We start from the raw sequence: 19,278 nt of genomic DNA, 5'->3' as shown, positions 1-19,278 counted from the left end.
GGTGGCTATCCGAGTGCCTGCGCGGATTGCGCGGCGGAGGCGGGGATTTGGGCGGGACGGGGCTTGATGGGGGTAGGGGTGGCTATGCGGGTGCCTGCGCGGATTGCGCGGGGGAGGGATGCGCTGCGGGGCGGTTTGCAGCGCGGGGGGGAGCGGGGGCGGGTTGTTGAGGGTTGCGGGGATGCGCGGAGCGCGGGGTGGGGCGGCGGGGGGGGCAGCCGGTTGGGCGGAAGAACAGGCGCGCGGCGGACACCTCGGCGGGGTCCTCGCTGCTCTCCGGTGCCGCCGGGAGTTCGAGTCCCGCCTGCCGCTCCCCCCCCCCCCCATCCAAAAACGGCGATTCCACCGTGTGCCCCCCCGCCGTGTGTCCCCCACGTCATCATTCGGCGTCACTACGTCATTCACGCTCGCCGTGAACCCCCCAACCCCCTCATTCCCCCCCCGCCGCCGTTAACGGCGCCCGCCACGCCCCCCGGTGGCGCCGGGCGGGTATTGCGCATGCGCGGGGAGAAACGGCCTCAAAGGCTCCCAGTTGACCCGCTGGCCCCGCCCACTCCACCGCGGCCCCGCCCACTCAGCGCTGCCCCGCGTAGCCCCGCCCGCCCCGCCACAACCACGCCCACTTCCATAGCCACGCCCACCGCCACAACCACGCCAGCTCCACGCTGCCCCGCCCACCCCTGTAACCACGCCCACCCCCCTTAGCCCCGCCCCCTCACCTTAAAAAGGCGCCAAAGCGGCGCCACCCGCAGTTTTTTAAGGGAAAAAACCCCCAAATCCGTCAAATCCCCCCATTCCCGACCCCATTTTACCCCATAACGCCCCCTGGACCCCCCCCCAGCCACCAAATCCGCCTTCCCCGGGGTTTTTGCCCATTTTAAGCGGTTTCTTGTGGTTTTTGCCCATTTTAAGGGGTTTATTGTGGTTTTTGTTTTGACCTTTTTGGGGGGTTTTTCAGCCCAAAATGCCCTCAGGGGCATTTCCGCTCCACACACTGTTTCCCGCCCTCCTCGTATTCCTGCTTGGAGATCCACATCTGCTGGAACGTGCCCTGGGGACCCAGGAGTTCGGGAGGGACCCAGGAGTGCCCCAGGGACCCAGGAGTTCGGGGAGGGACCCAGGAGTTCGGGAGGGACCCAGGAGTTCAGGAGGGACCCAGGAGTTCGAGAAGGGACCCAGGAGTGCCCCAGGGATCCAGGAGTTCGGGAGGGACCCAGGAGTTCGGGAGGGACCCAGGAGTGCCCCAGGGATCCAGGAGTTCAGGGAGGGACCCAGGAGTTCGGGGAGGGACCCAGGAGTGCCCCAGGGACCCAGGAGTTCGGGAGGGACCCAGGAGTGCCCCAGGGACCCAGGAGTTCGGGGAGGGACCCAGGAGTTCGGGAAGGGACCCAGGAGTGCCCCAGGGATCCAGGAGTTCAGGAGGGACCCAGGATTTCGGGAGGGACCCAGGAGTGCCCCAGGGACCCAGGAGTGCCCCAGGGACCCAGGAGTTCAGGAGGGACCCAGGAGTTCAAGGGGGACCCCAGAGTTCGGGAGGGACCCAGGAGTTCGGGAGGGACCCAGGAGTTCAGGAGGGACCCAGGAGTTCGGGAGGGACCCAGGAGTGCCCCAGGGACCCAGGAGTTCAGGGAGGGACCCAGGAGTGCCCCAGGGACCCAGGAGTTCGGGAAGGGACCCAGGAGTGCCCCAGGGACCCAGGAGTTCAGGAGGGACCCAGGAGTGCCCCAGGGACCCAGGAGTTCGGGAGGGACCCAGGCGTTCGGGGGGGACCCAGGAGTTCAGGAGGGACCCAGGAGTTCGGGGGGGACCCAGGAGTTCGGGAAGGGACCCAGGAGTGCCCCAGGGACCCAGGAGTGCCCCAGGGACCCAGGAGTTCGGGAGGGACCCAGGAGTTCGGGAGGGACCCAGGAGTTCGGGAAGGGACCCAGGAGTTCGGGAAGGGACCCAGGAGTGCCCCAGGGACCCAGGAGTTCAGGAGGGACCCAGGAGTGCCCCAGGGACCCAGGAGTTCGGGGGGGACCCAGGAGTGCCCCAGGGACCCAGGCGTTCGGGAAGGGACCCAGGCGTCCGGGCGGGACCCAGGCGTCCGGGCTCACCAGCGAGGCCAGGATGGATCCCCCGATCCAGGGGCTGAACCTCCTCTCCACGGAGCTGTTGCTGGCGATGAGCTTGAGCCGCATGCTCTGCAAACTGGGGTTACTGGGGACACTGGGAGCCACTGGGAGCTACTGGGGGCAACTGGGAACCATTGGGGACAACTGGGAGCTACTGGGGGCAACTGGGGGCCATTGGGGACAACTGGGAGCTACTGGGAGACATTGGGGGCAACTCGGGGCTATTGGGGGCAACTGGGAGCTATTGGGGGCAACTGGGGGCAACTGGGAGCCATTGGGGGCAACTGGGAGCCATTGGGGGCAACTGGGGGAAACTGGGAGCTACTGGGAGCCATTGGGGGCAACTGGGGCCATTGGGGGCAACTGGGTGCTACTGGTGGCAACTGGGGCCATTGGGGGCAACTGGGAGCTACTGGGAATCATTGGGGGCAACTGGGAGCCACTGGGGGCAACTGGGAGCTACTGGGAATCATTGGGGGAAACTGGAGGCTACTGGGAATCATTGGGGGCAACTGGGAGCCATTGGGGGCAACTGGGGCCATTGGGGGCAACTGGGGCCATTGGGGGCAACTGGGAGCAATTGGGAACCATTGGGGGCAACTGGGAGCTACTGGGAGACATTGGGGGCAACTGGGGCCATTGGGGGCAACTGGGAGCAACTGGGAATCATTGGGGGCAACTGGGAGCTACTGGGAGACATTGGGGGCAACTGGGGCCATTGGGGGCAACTGGGAGCAACTGGGAAGCATTGGGGGCAACTGGGGCCATTGGGGGCAACTGGGGGCAACTGGGAGCTACTGGGAGCCATTGGGGGCAACTGGGGGCCATTGGGGGCAACTGGGGCCATTGGGGGCAACTGGGGGCAACTGGGAGCTACTGGGAGCCATTGGGGGCAACTGGGGGCCATTGGGGGCAACTGGGGTCATTGGGAGCAACTGAGAGCAACTGGGGGCAACTGGGAGCTACTGGGGGTAACTGGGAACCATTGGGGGCAACTGGGGCCATTGGGAGCCACTGGGGGCAACTCGGGGCTATTGGGGGCAACTGGGAATCATTGGGGGCAACTGGGTGCTACTGGGGGCAACTGGGAATCATTGGGGGCAACTGGGAGCCATTGGGGGCAACTGGGAATCATTGGGGGCAACTGGGAACCATTATGGGCAACTGGGAGCCACTGGGGGCAACTGGGAGCTACTGGGAGACATTGGGGGCAACTCGGGGCTATTGGGGGCAACTGGGAATCATTGGGGGCAACTGGGAGCCATTGGGGGCAACTGGGAGCCATTGGGGGCAACTGGGAGCTACTGGGGGCAACTGGGAGACACTGGGAGCCATTGGGGGCAACTGGGGGCAACTGGGGCCATTGGGGGCAACTGGGAGCAACTGGGGGCAACTGGGAGCTACTGGGAATCATTGGGGGCAACTGGGAGCCATTGGGGGCAACTGGGGGCAACTGGGAATCATTGGGGGCAACTGGGAGCTACTGGGGGCAACTGGGAACCATTGGGGGCAACTGGGAGCTACTGGGAATCATTGGGGGCAACTGGGGGCAACTGGGAGCCATTGGGGGCAACTGGGAATCATTGGGGGCAACTGGGGGCAACTGGGGGCAACTGGGAGCTACTGGGAGACATTGGGGGCAACTCGGGGCTATTGGGGGCAACTGGGAGCCACTGGGGGCAACTGGGAGCCATTGGGGGCAACTGGGAGCAACTGGGGGCAACTGGGAATCATTGGGGGCAACTGAGGGCCATTGGGGACAACTGGGAGCCATTGGGGGCAACTGGGAGCAACTGGGGCAACTGGGAATCATTGGGGGCAACTGAGGGCCATTGGGGACAACTGGGAGCAACTGGGAGCTACTGGGAATCATTGGGGGCAACTGGGAGCAACTGGGGGCAACTGGGGCCATTGGGGGCAACTGGGAGCAACTGGGAACCATTGGGGGCAACTGGGAACCATTATGGGCAACTGGGAGCCACTGGGGGCAACTGGGAGCTACTGGGAATCATTGGGGGCAACTGGGAGCCATTGGGGGCAACTGGGAATCATTGGGGGCAACTGGGAGCAACTGGGGGCAACTGGGAATCATTGGGGGCAACTGGGAGCCATTGGGGGCAACTGGGGGAAACTGGGAGCTACTGGGAGCCATTGGGGGCAACTGGGGCCATTGGGGGCAACTGGGTGCTACTGGTGGCAACTGGGAACCATTGGGGGCAACTGGGAGCAACTGGGAATCATTGGGGGCAACTGAGGGCCATTGGGGGCAACTGGGGGCAACTGGGAACCATTGGGGGCAACTGGGAGCAACTGGGAATCATTGGGGGCAACTGAGGGCCATTGGGGACAACTGGGAGCAACTGGGAGCTACTGGGAGCCATTGGGGGCAACTGGGAACCATTGGGGGCAACTGGGAGCTACTGGGAATCATTGGGGGCAACTGGGAACCATTATGGGCAACTGGGAGCCACTGGGGGCAACTGGGAGCTACTGGGAATCATTGGGGGAAACTGGGAGCAACTGGGGGCAACTGGGAGCCATTGGGGGCAACTGGGGGCCATTGGGGGCAACTGGGGGCAACTGGGAGCCATTGAGGGCAACTGGGAACTACTGGGGGCAACTGGGAATCATTGGGGGCAACTGGGGGCCATTGGGGGCAACTGGGGGCAACTGGGGGCAACTGGGGCCATTGGGGGCAACTGGGAATCATTGGGGGCAACTGGGGGCTATTGGGGGCAACTGGGGCCATTGGGGGCAACTGGGAGCCATTGGGGGCAACTGGGGCCATTGGGGGCAACTGGGGGCAACTGGGGCCATTGGGGGCAACTGGGAGCAACTGGGGCAACTGGGAATCATTGGGGGCAACTGAGGGCCATTGGGGGCAACTGGGGGCAACTGGGAGCCATTGGGGGCAACTGGGAGACATTGGGGGACGCCTGGGTCCCCCCGGACGCCTGGGTCCCCTGTCCCCTCTATATCATTAATAAATAACCCTCTGGGAAGCCTGGAGGGGGGTTTCACCACCCGGACGCCTGGGTCCCCCCGGACGCCTGGGTCCCTCCCCGGACGCCTGGGTCCCTCCCCGGACGCCTGGGTCCCTCCCGGCCGCCTGGGTCCTCACCGGGGGGGTTTTCTGGGCCAGTTCGCGGTTGAGCCGGTCGGTGAAGCCCTGGAGCAGCGTGTTCCCCCCGGTGACGATGACGCTGCCATAGAGACCCTGGGGGGGGACACGGGGACAACGTCGCGGGGGGAACTGGGACGTACTGGGACGTACTGGGAGCCATGGGGGGTCATTGGGAGCTACTGGGAGCCCCAGCTGGTTCCCCCTCCCCATAGTCCCTTCCACCCCCCGCCCCGGACGCCTGGGTCCCTTCCCGGACGCCTGGGTCCCCCCCCGGACGCCTGGGTCCCCCCGAACTCCTGGGTCCCCCCGGATGCCTGGGTCCCTTCAGACACCTGGGTCCCCCTGGACGCCTGGGTCCCTCCCGGACGCCTGGGTCCCTCCTGAACACCTGGGTCCCCCCCCGGACGCCTGGGTCCCTTCCCGGACGCCTGGGTCCCCCCCGGACGCCTGGGTCCCTCCTGAACACCTGGGTCCCCCCCCCGAACTCCTGGGTCCCCCCGAACTCCTGGGTCCCTTCCCGAACTCCTGGGTCCCCCCCAGATGCCTGGGTCCCTCTCGAACTCCTGGGTCCCCCCGAACTCCTGGGTCCCCCCCGAACTCCTGGGTCCCCCCGAACTCCTGGGTCCCTCCCGGACGCCTGGGTCCTCACCGGCCGGATGTCGATGTCACACATCCCGATACTCGTGGTCACCACGTGCCCAACCCCCAACATGGTGTTACCAGAGAGACCCTGGAATGGGGGGGGGGGGGGGATCAGGGGGGTCCCCCCAAAATTGGGGACCCCCCCAAAATATTGGGGACCCCCCCCAGACCCTTGGGGACCCCCCAGATCCTTGGTGTCCCCCCCAAAAATATTGGGGACCCCCCCAAAATAATTGGGGACCCCCCCAGACCCTCGGGGCCCCCCCAAAATAGGGGACATCCCCAAATCCCCAGGGACCCCCCACCCCCCCACTAATTGGGAACCCCCCCAAAAACTTGGGGACCCCCCAAAATAATTAGGGACCCCCCCAAAACCCTCAGGGACACCCCCACTAATTGGGGACCCCCCAAAATAATTGGGGACCCCCCCAGACCCTTGGGGACCCCCCCAAATCCCCAGGGACCACCCCAAAAAATTGGGGACCCCCCAAAATAATTGGGAACCCCCCCAAAAATTGGGGATCCCCTGACCCTTGGGGACCCCCCAAAATATTGGGGACCCCCCCAGACCCTTGGGGACCCCCCCAAATCTTGGGGATCCCCCAGACCCTCGGGTTCTCCCCCAAAATAGGCGACACCCCCAAATCCCCAGCAACCCCCCCCCACTAATTGGGAACCCCCTAAAAACTTGAGGACCCCCCCAAAATAATTGGGGACCCCCCCAAAACCCTCAGGGACACCCCCACTAATTGGGGACCCCCCAAAATAATTGGGGACCCCCCCAAAATGTTGGGGACCCCCCCCCACCCCAAACCTTGACATTGGAGGGGTCGAAAAGCCCCTCGGGGATCCGCAGCCGCTCGGCCCCGTAATCCGTGTTGTACCCGTTGGGCATCTCGTAATGAACCGTCGGCATCTGCGCAGCCACTCTGGGGGGGCCGGGGGGGTCCCGGGGACCCCAAAAACCCCTCAAAACCCCCCCAAAAACCCCCAGGACCCCCCAAAATAGCCCCAAATCGCCCCAAAATAGCCCAAAATCGCCCCCAAATCCTCCCATAGCTCCTCCAATTCGCTCCATGTTCAATGCTTGTTATAGGGAACTGTTGGGATCTATGGGGCTGGGGGGGCCATGGGGACCCCCAAAACCCCTAAAAACACCCCAAAATACCCCAAAATCAACCCAAAATACCCCAAAATCGACCCAAAATACCCCAAAATCGACCCAAAATAGCCCAAAATCGCCCCATAGCTCCTCCAATTCGCTCCATGTTCAATGGTTGTTATAGGGAACTGTTGGGATCTATGGGGCTGGGGGGGCCATGGGGACCCCAAAAACCCCTAAAACACCCCAAAATACCCCCAAATCCACCCAGAATACCCCAAAATCGCCCCAAAATACCCCAAAATCGACCCAAAATAGCCCAAAATCGCCCCATAGCTCCTCCAATTCGCTCCATGTTCAATGGTTGTTATAGGGAACTGTTGGGATCTATGGGGCTGGGGGGGCCATGGGGACCCCCAAAAACCCCTAAAAACACCCCAAAATACCCCAAAATCAACCCAAAATACCCCAAAATCGCCCCAAAATACCCCAAAATCGACCCAAAATAGCCCAAAATCGCCCCATAGCTCCTCCAATTCGCTCCATGTTCAATGGTTGTTATAGGGAACTGTTGGGATCTATGGGGCTGGGGGGGCCATGGGGACCCCCAAAACCCCTAAAAACACCCCAAAATACCCCAAAATCAACCCAAAATACCCCAAAATCGACCCAAAATGCCCCAAAATCACCCCCAAATCCCCCCATAGCTCCTCCAATTCGCTCCATGTTCAATGGTTGTTATAGGGAACTGTTGGGATCTATGGGGCTGGGGGGGCCATGGGGACCCCAAAAACCCCTAAAACACCCCAAAATACCCCCAAATCGCCCCAAAATACCCCAAAATGGCCCCAAAATGCCCCAAAATGCCCCAAAATCACCCCAAAATACCCCAAAATCGCCCCCAAATCCCCCCATAGCTCCTCCAATTCGCTCCATGTTCAATGGTTGTTACAGGGAACTGTTGGGATCTATGGGGCTGGGGGGGCCATGGGGACCCCAAAACCCCCCAACCCCCCCCCCCAAAATACCCCCCAGAAACCCCCTGAACCCCTCAAAATCCCCCCAGCCCCCCAAATTGCCCCCAAACCCCCCCAAAATCCCCCAAACTCACTGCTCGTCATAGGGAGAGTCCGACACCTGCAGCACCGAAGCCTGGAAGTCCTGGATCACCTCCTGGGGACCCAGGCGTCCGGGGGATCACGTGATCTCCCTCAGGGACCCAGGCGTCCGGGTGACCCCCCCCCCACAAGGGACCCAGGTGTCTGGGTGACCCCATGACCCCCACAAGGGACCCAGGCATCCGGGTGACTCCCCAAGGGACCCAGGCGTCCGGGTGACCCTGTGACCCCCCTCAAGGGACCCAGGCATCCGGGTGACTCCCCAAGGGACCCAGGCATCCGGGTGACCCCATGACCCCCACAAGGGACCCAGGCATCCGGGTGACTCCCCAAGAGACCCAGGCGTCCGGGTGACCCCATGACCCCCACAAGGGACCCAGGCATCCGGGTGACTCCCCAAGGGACCCAGGCATCCAGGTGACCCTGTGACCCTGTGACCCCCCCCAAAAGGGACCCAGGTGTCCGGGTGACCCCACCCTAGGGATCCAGCCCCCACCCCCCCATAAGGGACCCAGGCGTCCGGGCCCCGCCCCCTCACATTGCAGGCAAAGTTGTGCCAGGACTTGGCCACCAGGGGGAGCTTCTCCTTCTTCTTCCAGTTGGGAGGGGCCCCCTCGCGCACCGGCTCCTGCGATTGGAAGAGGCCTTGAAGGGGGGGGGCGGGGCCTCCCAGGGGTCCTCTTAAAGGGGGTGGAGCTAAGGGATGGGTGGTTGGTTGGTTGGTGGGTCTATGGGTGGTTGGTGGGTCTATGGGTGGATCTATGAGTGGGTCTATGGGTGGGTAGGTGGGTCTATGGGTGGTTGGTTGGGTGGTGGGTCTATGGGTGGGTGGGTGGTTGGTTGGTGGGTCTATGGGTGGGTGGGTGGTTGGTTGGTGGGCCTATGGGTGGGTGGGTGGTTGGTTGGTGGGTCTATGGGTGGTTGGTGGGTCTATGGGTGCTTGGGTGGGTCTATGGGTGGGTCTGTGGGTGGGTCTATGGGTCTATGGGTGGTTAGTGGGTGGGTCTATGGGTGGTTGGTGGGTCTATGGGTGGTTGGGTGGTTGGTGGGTCTATGGGTGGTTGGTGGGTCTATGGGTGGGTGGTTGGTGGGTCTATGGGTGGGTGGCTGGTGGGTCTATGGGTGGGTCTATGGGTCTATGGGTGGGTGGGTGGTTGGTGGGTCTATGGGTGGTTGGTGGGTCTATGGGTGCTTGGGTGGGTCTATGGGTGGGTCTGTGGGTGGGTCTATGGGTCTATGGGTGGGTGGTTGGTGGATCTATGGGTGGGTGGTTGGCTGGTGGGTCTATGGGTGGGTCTATGGGTGGTTGGTGGGTCTATGGGTGGTTGGTTGGTTGGTAGGTCTATGGGTGGGTGGTTGGTGGATCTATGGGTGGTTGGCTGGGTAGGTCTATGGGTGGGTGGTTGGGTGGGTCTATGGGTGGGTCTATGGGTGGGTGGGTGGTTGGGTGGTGGGTCTATGGGTGGCTCTATGGGTGGGTCTATGGGTCTATGGGTGGGTGGGTGGTTGGTTGGTGGGTCTATGGGTGGGTGGGTGGTTGGTTGGTGGGTCTATGGGTGGTTGGTGGGTCTATGGGTGCTTGGGTGGGTCTATGGGTGGGTCTGTGGGTGGGTCTATGGGTCTATGGGTGGTTGGTTGGTTGGTAGGTCTATGGGTGGGTGGTTGGTGGATCTATGGGTGGGTCTATGGGTGGGTGGTTGGGTGGGTCTATGGGTGGGTCTATGGGTGGGTGGTTGGGTGGGTCTATGGGTGGGTCTATGGGTGGGTGGTTGGTTGGTGGGTCTATGGGTGGGTCTATGGGTGGTTGGTGGGTCTGTGGGTGGGTCTATGGGTGGGTGGTTGGTCGGTGGGTCTATGGGTGGCTCTATGGATGGGTGGTTGGTTGGGTGGGTGGTGGGTCTATGGGTGGGTAGGTGGGTCTATGGGTGTTTGGTTGGGTGGTGGGTCTATGGGTGGGTCTATGGGTGGGTCTATGGGTCTATGGGTGGGTGGGTGGTTGGGTGGGTCAATGGGTAGGTCTATGGGTGGGTCTGTGGGTGAGTAGGTGGTCCTATGGGTGGTTGGTTGGGTGGTGGGTCTATGAGTGGGTGCGTGGTTGGTCGGTGGGTCTATGGGTGGTTGGGTGGGTCTATGGGTGGCTCTATGGGTGGGTGGTTGGTGGATCTATGGGTGGTTGGTTGGGTGGGTCTATGGGTGGTTGGTTGGGTGGGTCTATGGGTGGGTGGTTGGGTGGGTCTATGGGTGGGTCTATGGGTGGTGGTTGGGTGGGTCTATGGGTGGCTCTATGGGTGGGTGGTTGGTTGGTGGGTCTATGGGTGGCTCTATGGGTGGCTCTCTGTGTCCATGGGTGGGTTTGGGTGGCCCCCCACCTTGGCCGCGATCATGTAGGGGGGCACGATGTCGATGTTGAGCTCCTGGAACAGCTCCCGGCACTGCATGGAGATGAAATCCCCGGCCAGCGGCGACTTCACGATCCCTAACGAGCAATTAGCGCCTCAGCGGCCCCGCCCACCCCCCGTGGCCACGCCCACCCCCGTGGCCACGCCCCCCGGCCCCACCCTGCTGCAGGATGTATCCGTCGTGCACCGGGATGGCCGTGGTGTGGGTGGCCCCGCTGTCCAGAACCCAGCCCCGTGCTGCGGCCGTTGGCGAAGCTGGCGGCTCGTTAAGGGTAATTAGCGCTAACGAGGGGTGGGGATGGGAGGGGGAAGGGGGAGGAGCCACGCCAGTGAACGGGCGGCCAATGGGATTGGTCTAGAGGGACCCAGGGGGCTCTAGAGCAACCGAGCGCCCGCACAACCAATCAGCTCTAGAGGTGCCAACTGCCCAACCAATCAGCTCTACAGGCACTAACTGTCCAACCAATCAGCTCTAGAGGCACCCAACGGTCTCTAGACCCACCCACCCACTTCTTGACCCACCAGTCGACTAACCAACCCCCCATAGACCCACCCAGGCACCCATAGACCCCCCACCCAACCAACCAACCCCCCATAGACCCACCCAACCACCCATAGACCCCCCACCCAACCAACCAACCCCCCATAGACCCACCCAACCACCCATAGACCCCCCACCCAACCAACCAACCCCCCATAGACCCACCCAACCACCCATAGACCCCCCACCCAACCAACCAACCCCCCATAGACCCACCCAACCACCCATAGACCCCCCACCCAACCAACCAACCCCCCATAGACCCACCCAACCACCCATAGACCCCCCACCCAACCAACCAACCCCCATAGACCCACCCAACCAACCCCCCCATAGACCCACTCAACCAACCTCTTCTAGACCCACCAACCACCCATAGACCCACCCAACCAACCAACCACCTCTAGACCCACCACCCAACCAATCAACCCCCCATAGACCCACCAACCAACCAACCAATCAACCCCCCACAGACCCACCAACCAACCAACCCCCCATAGACCCACCCAACCACCCATAGACCCACCAACCAAACCCCCCTAGACCCTCTCAACCTTTCTTAGACCCACCACCCATAGACCCACCCACCCAACCACCCGTAGACACACCCAGGCACCCATAGACCCACCACCCAACCAACCAACCCCCCATAGACCCTCTTAACTATCCTTAGACCCACCATCCAACCAACGAACCCCCCATAGACCCACCACCCAACCAACCAACCAACCCCCCCATAGACCCACCACCCACCCAACCAACCCCCCATAGACCCACCACCCAACCCCCCATAGACCCTCTTAACCATCCTTAGACCCACCATCCAACCAACGAACCCCCCATAGACCCACCAACCAACCCCCCATAGACCCTCTTAACCATCCTTAGACCCACCATCCAACCAACGAACCCCCCATAGACCCACCACCCAACCTCCCAAGCACCCAACGCTCACCCACCCACCCACCCGCACTCGGCCCCACCCCCCCTTCTGCCCCGCCCCCCCGGTGTCCCCCCATGTCCCCCGTGTCCCCCGTGTCCCCGTGGGTACGCGGTGAGCACGGCCGTCTTGCAGAGGAAGAAGGCCGGGATGTTGTAATGCTCGAACATCAGCTCGGTCAGCCGCTCCCGCTTGGCGCGAGTGTTCCACTGCGGGACAGACGGACGGACGGGGGGACGTGGGACGGACGGGGGGACAGGGGACGGGTGGGGGGACGTGGGGATGTGGGACAGATGGGGGGACATGGGGACAGGGGGACATGGGGATATGGGGACATGGAGACAGGGGGATATGGGGACATGGGGACGTGGGACAGACAGAGGGACATGGGGATATGGGGACATGGGGACAGGGGGACATGGGGACAGGGGGATATGGGACAGACAGGGGGACATGGGGACATGGGGACAAGGGAATATGGGGATATGGGGACAGGGGGACATGGAGACATGGGGACATGGGGATATGGGGACATGGGGACGTGGGACAGACAGGGGGACATGGGGACATTGGGGATATGGGGACATGGAGACATGGGGACATGGGGACATGGGGATATGGGGACATGGGGACAGGGGGGACAGGGGGACATGGGAATATGGGGACATAGGGACAGCGGGATATGAGGATATGAGGATATATGGCGCCATGGGGACAGGAGGACATGGAGATATGGGGACAGGGGGCCGCTGGGTGACACTGGGTGACACTGGGGACCCGGTGGGGACACGGTGGGGACACGAGTGTCACCTACGGGCGCCTCGGACATGAGCACGGGGTGCAGCGCGGGCTCCGACTTGACGTGTTTGCTGTAGGTGTGGTCCAGGATGGCCTGGAAACAGTCCCAGTCCTCCACTGGCCAGCAGGGGGCACCGGGGACACGCGGGGACACGCGGGGACACGTGGGGACACGTGGGGACACATAGGGACACCAACAGGTGAGCACATTGCCATGGGGTGGCAGCCAAGCCAATGAGGTGGCCACAAGCCATGGTGGCCACAACCCCCCTGAGATGTCCCCGTGATGGCCTCATGGTGTCCCATGACGTCCCCATGATATCCCACCATGTCCCCATGATGTCCTATGATGTCCCCATGGTGTCCTATGATGGCCCCATGGTGTCCCCATGATCTCCCATGATGTCCCATGATGTCCCATGATGTCCCCATGGTGTGCCATGATGTCCTATGATGGCCCCACGGTGTCCCCATGGTGTCCCATGATATCCCACGATGTCCCCATGATGTCCTATGATGGCCCCATGGTGTCCCATGACGTCCCCATGATATCCCACGGTGTCCCCATGATCTCCCATGATCTCCCACGATGTCCCCATGATGTCCTATGATGGCCCCATGGTGTCCCCATGATGTCCCAATGATCTCCCATGATGTCCCCATGATGTCCTATGATGCCCCCATGATGTCCCCATGGTGTCCCATGATGTCCTGTGATGGCCCCATGATGTCCCCATGATATCCAACAATCTCCCATGATGTCCCCACGATGTCCCCATGATCTCCCATGATACCCTATGATTTCCTATGATGTCCCATGATGTCCCCATGATGTCCCCATGATGTCCCATGATGTCCCCATGATGTCCCCATGATCTCCCATGATATCCTATGATGTCCCATGATGTCCCACCATGTCCTCATGATATCCCATGATGTCCCAATGATCTCGCATGATGTCCCATAATGTCCCAATGATCTCCCATGATGTCCCCATGATGTCCCATGATGTCCCCATGATGTCCCCATGATGTCCCCATGGTGTCCCATGATATCCCATGATATCCCATGATGTCCCAATGATCTCCCATGATATTCCATGATGTCCCATGATGTCCCAATGATCTCCCATGATGTCCCATGATCTCCCATGATGTCCCCATGATATCCCATGATGTCCCCATGATATCCCATGATATCCTATGATGTCCTCAAGATGTCCCATGATGTCCCAATGATCTCCCATGATGTCCTATGATGTCCCCATGGTGTCCCATGATATCCCATGATGTCCCCATGATGTCCCACCATGTCCCCATGGTGTCCCATGACATCCCCATGATATCCCACGGTGTCCCCATGATCTCCCATGATGTCCCCATGGTGTCCCATGATGTCCCATGATGTCCCCATGATACCCCATGATATCCCATGATGTCCCATGATGTCCTATGATGTCCCCATGGTGTCCCATGACGTCCCCATGATCTCCCATGACATCCCATGATGTCCCATGATGTCCTATGATGCCCCCATGATCTCCCATGATGTCCCCATGGTGTCCTATGATGTCCCCATGATCTCCCATGATGTCCCCATGATGTCCCATGATGTCCCATGATCTCCCATGATCTCCCATGATCTCCCATGATATCCTATGATGTCCCCATGATATCCCATGATATCCCATGATGTCTCAATGATCTCCCATGATGTCCCACGCTGTCCCCATGATATCCCATGATACCCCACGCTGTCCCCTGCTGTCCCCTCACCCATTCCGTTCTTGAGGGGACTCAGCACCTCCATGTTCTCCCGCGCCACGTGGAGGGCGGAGCTGTCGATGTGATAGACCCGCCCCTTCCGGTCCTTGTCCCCATCGGGCTCCAGGGCCACGTCCTCGGGGGACAACACCCCCACCGTGGTGGGGAAATCCGCCTGGCAACAGCGGCGTCATCGGCATCGGCATCGGCATTGGCATTGTCACCTCCCCACCACCCCCCGGTCATGGTCGTCAACCCCAGGTCATGGTCATTGTCACCTCCTTGTCACCCTAAGGTCACCATCGTTGTCATTGTCACCTCCTCATCACCCCCAAGTCATTGTCATCAACCCCAGGTCATTGTCATTGTCATTGTCATTGTCATCGTCATTGTCATCGTCATCGTCATCGTCATCGTCATCGTCATCTCCTCGTCACCCCCAAGTCACAGTTGTTGTCACCACCAGGTCATTGTCATTGTCACCTCCCCATAACCCCCAGGTCATGGTTGTCAACCCCAGGTCATTGCCATTGTCATTGTCATTGTCATTGTCATTGTCATTGCCATCATCATTGTCATTGTCACCTCCTCGTCACCCCCTGGTCATTGTCATCAACCCCAGGTCATTGTCATTGTCATTGTCACCTCCCCATCACCCCCAGGTCATTGTCATCAACCCCAGGTCATTGCCATTGTCATTGTCATTGCCATCATCATTGTCATTGTCACCTCCTCGTCACCCCCTGGTCATTGTCATCAACCCCAGGTCATTGTCGTTGTCATTGTCACCTCCCCATCACCCCCAGGTCATTGTCATCGTTGTTGTCACCCCCCCATGGCTTGGGGACAATATGTCCATGGGGACATTACCACCTTGGGGACAACGTGGCCATGGGGACGTCACCATGATGGGGACAATGTGACCATGGGGATGTCACCACCCTGGGGACATCGCCTTGGGGACAACGTGGCCATGGGGACATCACCACCCTGGGGACAACGTGGCCATGGGGACGTCACCATTATGGGGACAATGTGACCATGGGGATGTCACCACCTTGGGGACATTGGCTTGGGGACAATATGTCCATGGGGATGTCACCACCATGGGAACAACGACATGACGATGGGGATGTCACCACCATGGGGACAATGTGGCCATGGGGACGTCACCATGATGGGGACAATGTGACCATGGGGATGTCACCACCATGGGGACAATGTGGCCATGGGGACGTCACCATGATGGGGACAATGTGACCATGGGGATGTCACCACCATGGGGACAATGTGGCCATGGGGATGTCACCACCTTGGGGACATCGCCTTGGGGACAACGTGGCCATGGGGACATCACCACCCTGGGGACAACGTGGCCATGGGGACATCACCACCATGGGGACATCAACCCGGTGGCCTTGGGGACACTGTGATGGGGACAGTGACCTTGTCCCCTTGTCCCCCCGCGACGAGGGGACCCGGGGTGACCGGGGGGTGACCGGGGGGTGACGGGGGGGACATGGGGACACGGTGACACCCACCTTGGGACAATCCTCCCCGGCATAACCGGCGCGGACAGAGAAGGAGCCGATGTCGAAGACCAGGGCGCCGACCTCGTCTGGGGACATTGGGGACATTGGGGACATTGGGGACATTGGGGACATTGGGGGGCGACACGGGGACATGGGGACATGGGGACATCCCTTCCTCCCAAAGCCAGGACCCCTCAGGTCATCTGGGGACACTGGGGGGGACATGGGGACACTGGGGGGGACATGGGGACATTGGGGGGAATATGGGGACATTGGGGGGGATATGGGGACATAGGGGGACGTGGGGACACCAGGGGGGACATGGGGACATTGAGGGGGGATGTAGTGACATAGGGGGACATGGGGACATCGGGGGGACATGGGGACATTGGGGGGGATGTAGTGACATAGGGGGACATGGCGGCACTGAAGGGGACATGGGGACATTGGGGGACATTGGGGGGGACATGGGGACATTGCGGGGGGATGTAGTGACACAAGGGGACATGGGGACACTGGGGGGGACATGGGGACATTGGGGGGGATATGGGGACATAGGGGGACATGGGGACACTGAGGGGGACATGGGGACATAGGGGGACATGGGGACATTGGGGGGGGTTGTAGTGACATAGGGGGACATGGGGACATTGGGGGGGACATGGGGGGGACATGGGGACATTAGGGAGGGACACACAGTGACATTGGGGGGGACACATAATGACATTGGGGGTTGACATATTGACATGGGGGGGACATAATGACATGGGGGGGACACAGGGACATTGGGGGGACATTGGGACATGGGGGGGGGGACACAACAAAGTGACACTGGGGGGGCACATGGTGACATGGGGGGGACACATAGTGACATGGGGGGGGGGACACAGGGACATTGGGGGAGACACCAGGACCCCCCCACACACCCCCATCGCTGCCCCCCCTCCCCTCCTGCCCCCCATGGAGGCCCCGCCCCCTTTGTCGGCCCCGCCCCCCCGAGGCCCCGCCCCTTTTCCTACCGCCTCCATAGACCCCCCCGCTCATGGCGGCGCCTTCAGCACTTGGACAGCGCCCGGGACGCGGTGGGCGTGGCCAGAGCCGCGGCCAATCAGCGCCCGGGACGCGGTGGGCGTGGCCAGAGACGGGGGGGGGGGGGGGGAGCGCGGCCAATCGGCGCCCGCCGTGCTGCGCGCGCGCCAATTGGCCGCTGCAGACAATGGGGGGGGGGGCGGCTTAAAGGGGCCGCGGACGTTTTTTTAAATGGGGGGGCATAGACACCCCCCCCCGCCCCCCCGCCCCTGATTCGGACCCAGGAGTTCAGGGGACCCAGGAGTTCGGGAGGGACCCAGGAGTTCGGGGGGGGGACCCAGGAGTTTTTGGGGGGACCCAGGAGTTGGGGGGGAAACCCAGGAGTTCGGGAGGGACCCAGGAGTTCGGGAAGGGACCCAGGAGTTCTGTGGGACCCAGGAGTCCGGGAGGGACCCAGGAGTTCGGGGGGGACCCAGGAGTTCGGGAGGGACCCAGGCGTCCGGGTGGAAGGAGGAGGCGGAGCCAAATCTCATAAATATTCTCGTGTTTGCATTAAGTTACAGGGGGGGGGGGGATGGGTTGGGAGGGGGACACGTCTCCCCTGAGTGACAGCTGTCAATCAATCTCCCGCAGGGCCTGGGCGTGGCCTTGGGGGGGCGGGGTGGGGTGTCAGGAGCAGCTGTCAATCAATCAATCAACCAACCGGGTGGCAAAGGAGGAGGATGATTGACAGCTGTCAATCACCTGCCGGCACGTCCAACGCAGCCGGGGGGAGGGAGGGGGGATGGATGGGGGGGATGATTGACAGCTGTCAGTCACCGCGGACACGCCTCGCCCAGGAAGAGGCGGAGCTTCCCGCGCAGGAAGTTGCTCTGCGCCCCCAGCAGGCGCACGAGGCTCCGCACGCGCAGCCGGGGGGGGGGCGGGGCGGCCGTGGGGGGCGGGGCCTGCGGGGGGGGGGGGGGGCGGGGTCAGGGACTCAGTCCCCAAACCCCCCCCCTCCCCAATATGGGGTGGGGATCCCCCCCCAGAGCCCCCATATTGGGATGGAACCCCCATATTGGGCTGGAAACCCCCCCAGGACCCCCCACTGGAATGAGGACCCCCCCAGGACCCCCCCATTGCAATGGGGACCCCCCCAGGACCCCCATATTGGAATGAGGACCCCCCCAGGACCCCCCATTGCAATGGGGACCCCCCCAGGACCCCCATATTGGAATGAGGACCCCCATATTGGGCTGAGGACCCCCAGCACCCCCATATTGGGATGGGGACCCCCCCATATTTGGGTACCATGATGGGGACAGCCTGCAGGGGGCGCTGGACGCCTGGGTCCAGGGACCCCATAGGACCCCCATATTGGAATGAGGACCCCCCAGGACCCCACTATTGCAATGGGGACCCCCCAGGACCCCCATATTGGAATGAGGACCCCCCCAGAACCCCCCTATTGCAATGGGGACCCCCCCAGGACCCCCATATTGGAATGAGGACCCCCCCAGAACCCCCCTATTGCAATGGGGACCCCCCAGGACCCCCATATTGGAATGAGGACCCCCATATTGGGCTGAGGACCCCCAGCACCCCCATATTGGGATGGGGACCCCCCCATATTTGGATACCATGATGGGGACGACCTGCAGGGGGCGCTGGACACCTGGGTCCAGGGACCCCATAGGACCCCATATTGGAATGAGGACCCCCCCAGGACCCCCCCATTGCAATGGGGACCCCCCCAGGACCCCCATATTGGAATGAGGACCCCCCCAGGACCCCCCTATTGCAATGGGGACCCCCCCAGGACCCCCATATTGGAATGAGGACCCCCCCAGGATCCCCCCATTGCAATGGGGACCCCCACCTGGACCCCCACATTGGAATGGGGACCCCCCCATAGGAACCCCATATTGGGATGGGAACCCCTATATTGGGCTGGAGACCCCCCCAGGACCCCCATATTGGAATGGGACCCCCCCAGAACCCCAATATTGCAATGGGCCCCCCCATGCTGACCTACCGCCCCCGGGACGGCCTGCAGGGGCGCTGGACACCCAGGTCTGGGGACCCCATAGGACCCCCATATTGGGCTGGGGACCCCATAGGACCCCCATATTGCAATGGAGACCCCCCCAGAACCCCAATATTGCAATGGGCCCCCCCATGCTGACGTACCGCC

General features: G+C 62.1%; 1 protein-coding gene across 1 annotated transcript; it reads right to left on the bottom strand.

Annotated features, from left to right (window-relative positions):
* Positions 1 to 896: 896 nt before the first annotated feature.
* LOC309452729 (actin-like protein 6B) lies at positions 897 to 17,117 on the bottom strand (the record flags this gene model as incomplete). The annotated part of the gene is given in 15 exon segments (XM_082077383.1): positions 897 to 1,051; positions 2,097 to 2,183; positions 5,236 to 5,331; positions 5,888 to 5,968; positions 6,695 to 6,809; positions 8,094 to 8,155; positions 8,639 to 8,728; positions 10,470 to 10,576; positions 10,659 to 10,725; positions 10,727 to 10,754; positions 12,092 to 12,189; positions 12,795 to 12,895; positions 14,554 to 14,716; positions 16,083 to 16,159; positions 17,093 to 17,117. Coding segments are annotated over 15 exon segments (1,278 nt in total). The 3' UTR covers positions 897 to 970.
* Between the last annotated feature and the right edge of the window lie 2,161 nt (positions 17,118 to 19,278).

The sequence above is a fragment of the Streptopelia decaocto genome (genome assembly GCF_964273445.1).
Source record: "Streptopelia decaocto genome assembly, contig: HAP1_SCAFFOLD_2204, whole genome shotgun sequence".
NCBI lineage: Eukaryota > Metazoa > Chordata > Aves > Columbiformes > Columbidae > Streptopelia > Streptopelia decaocto.
This window is presented reverse-complemented; position numbering and strand designations above follow the sequence as displayed.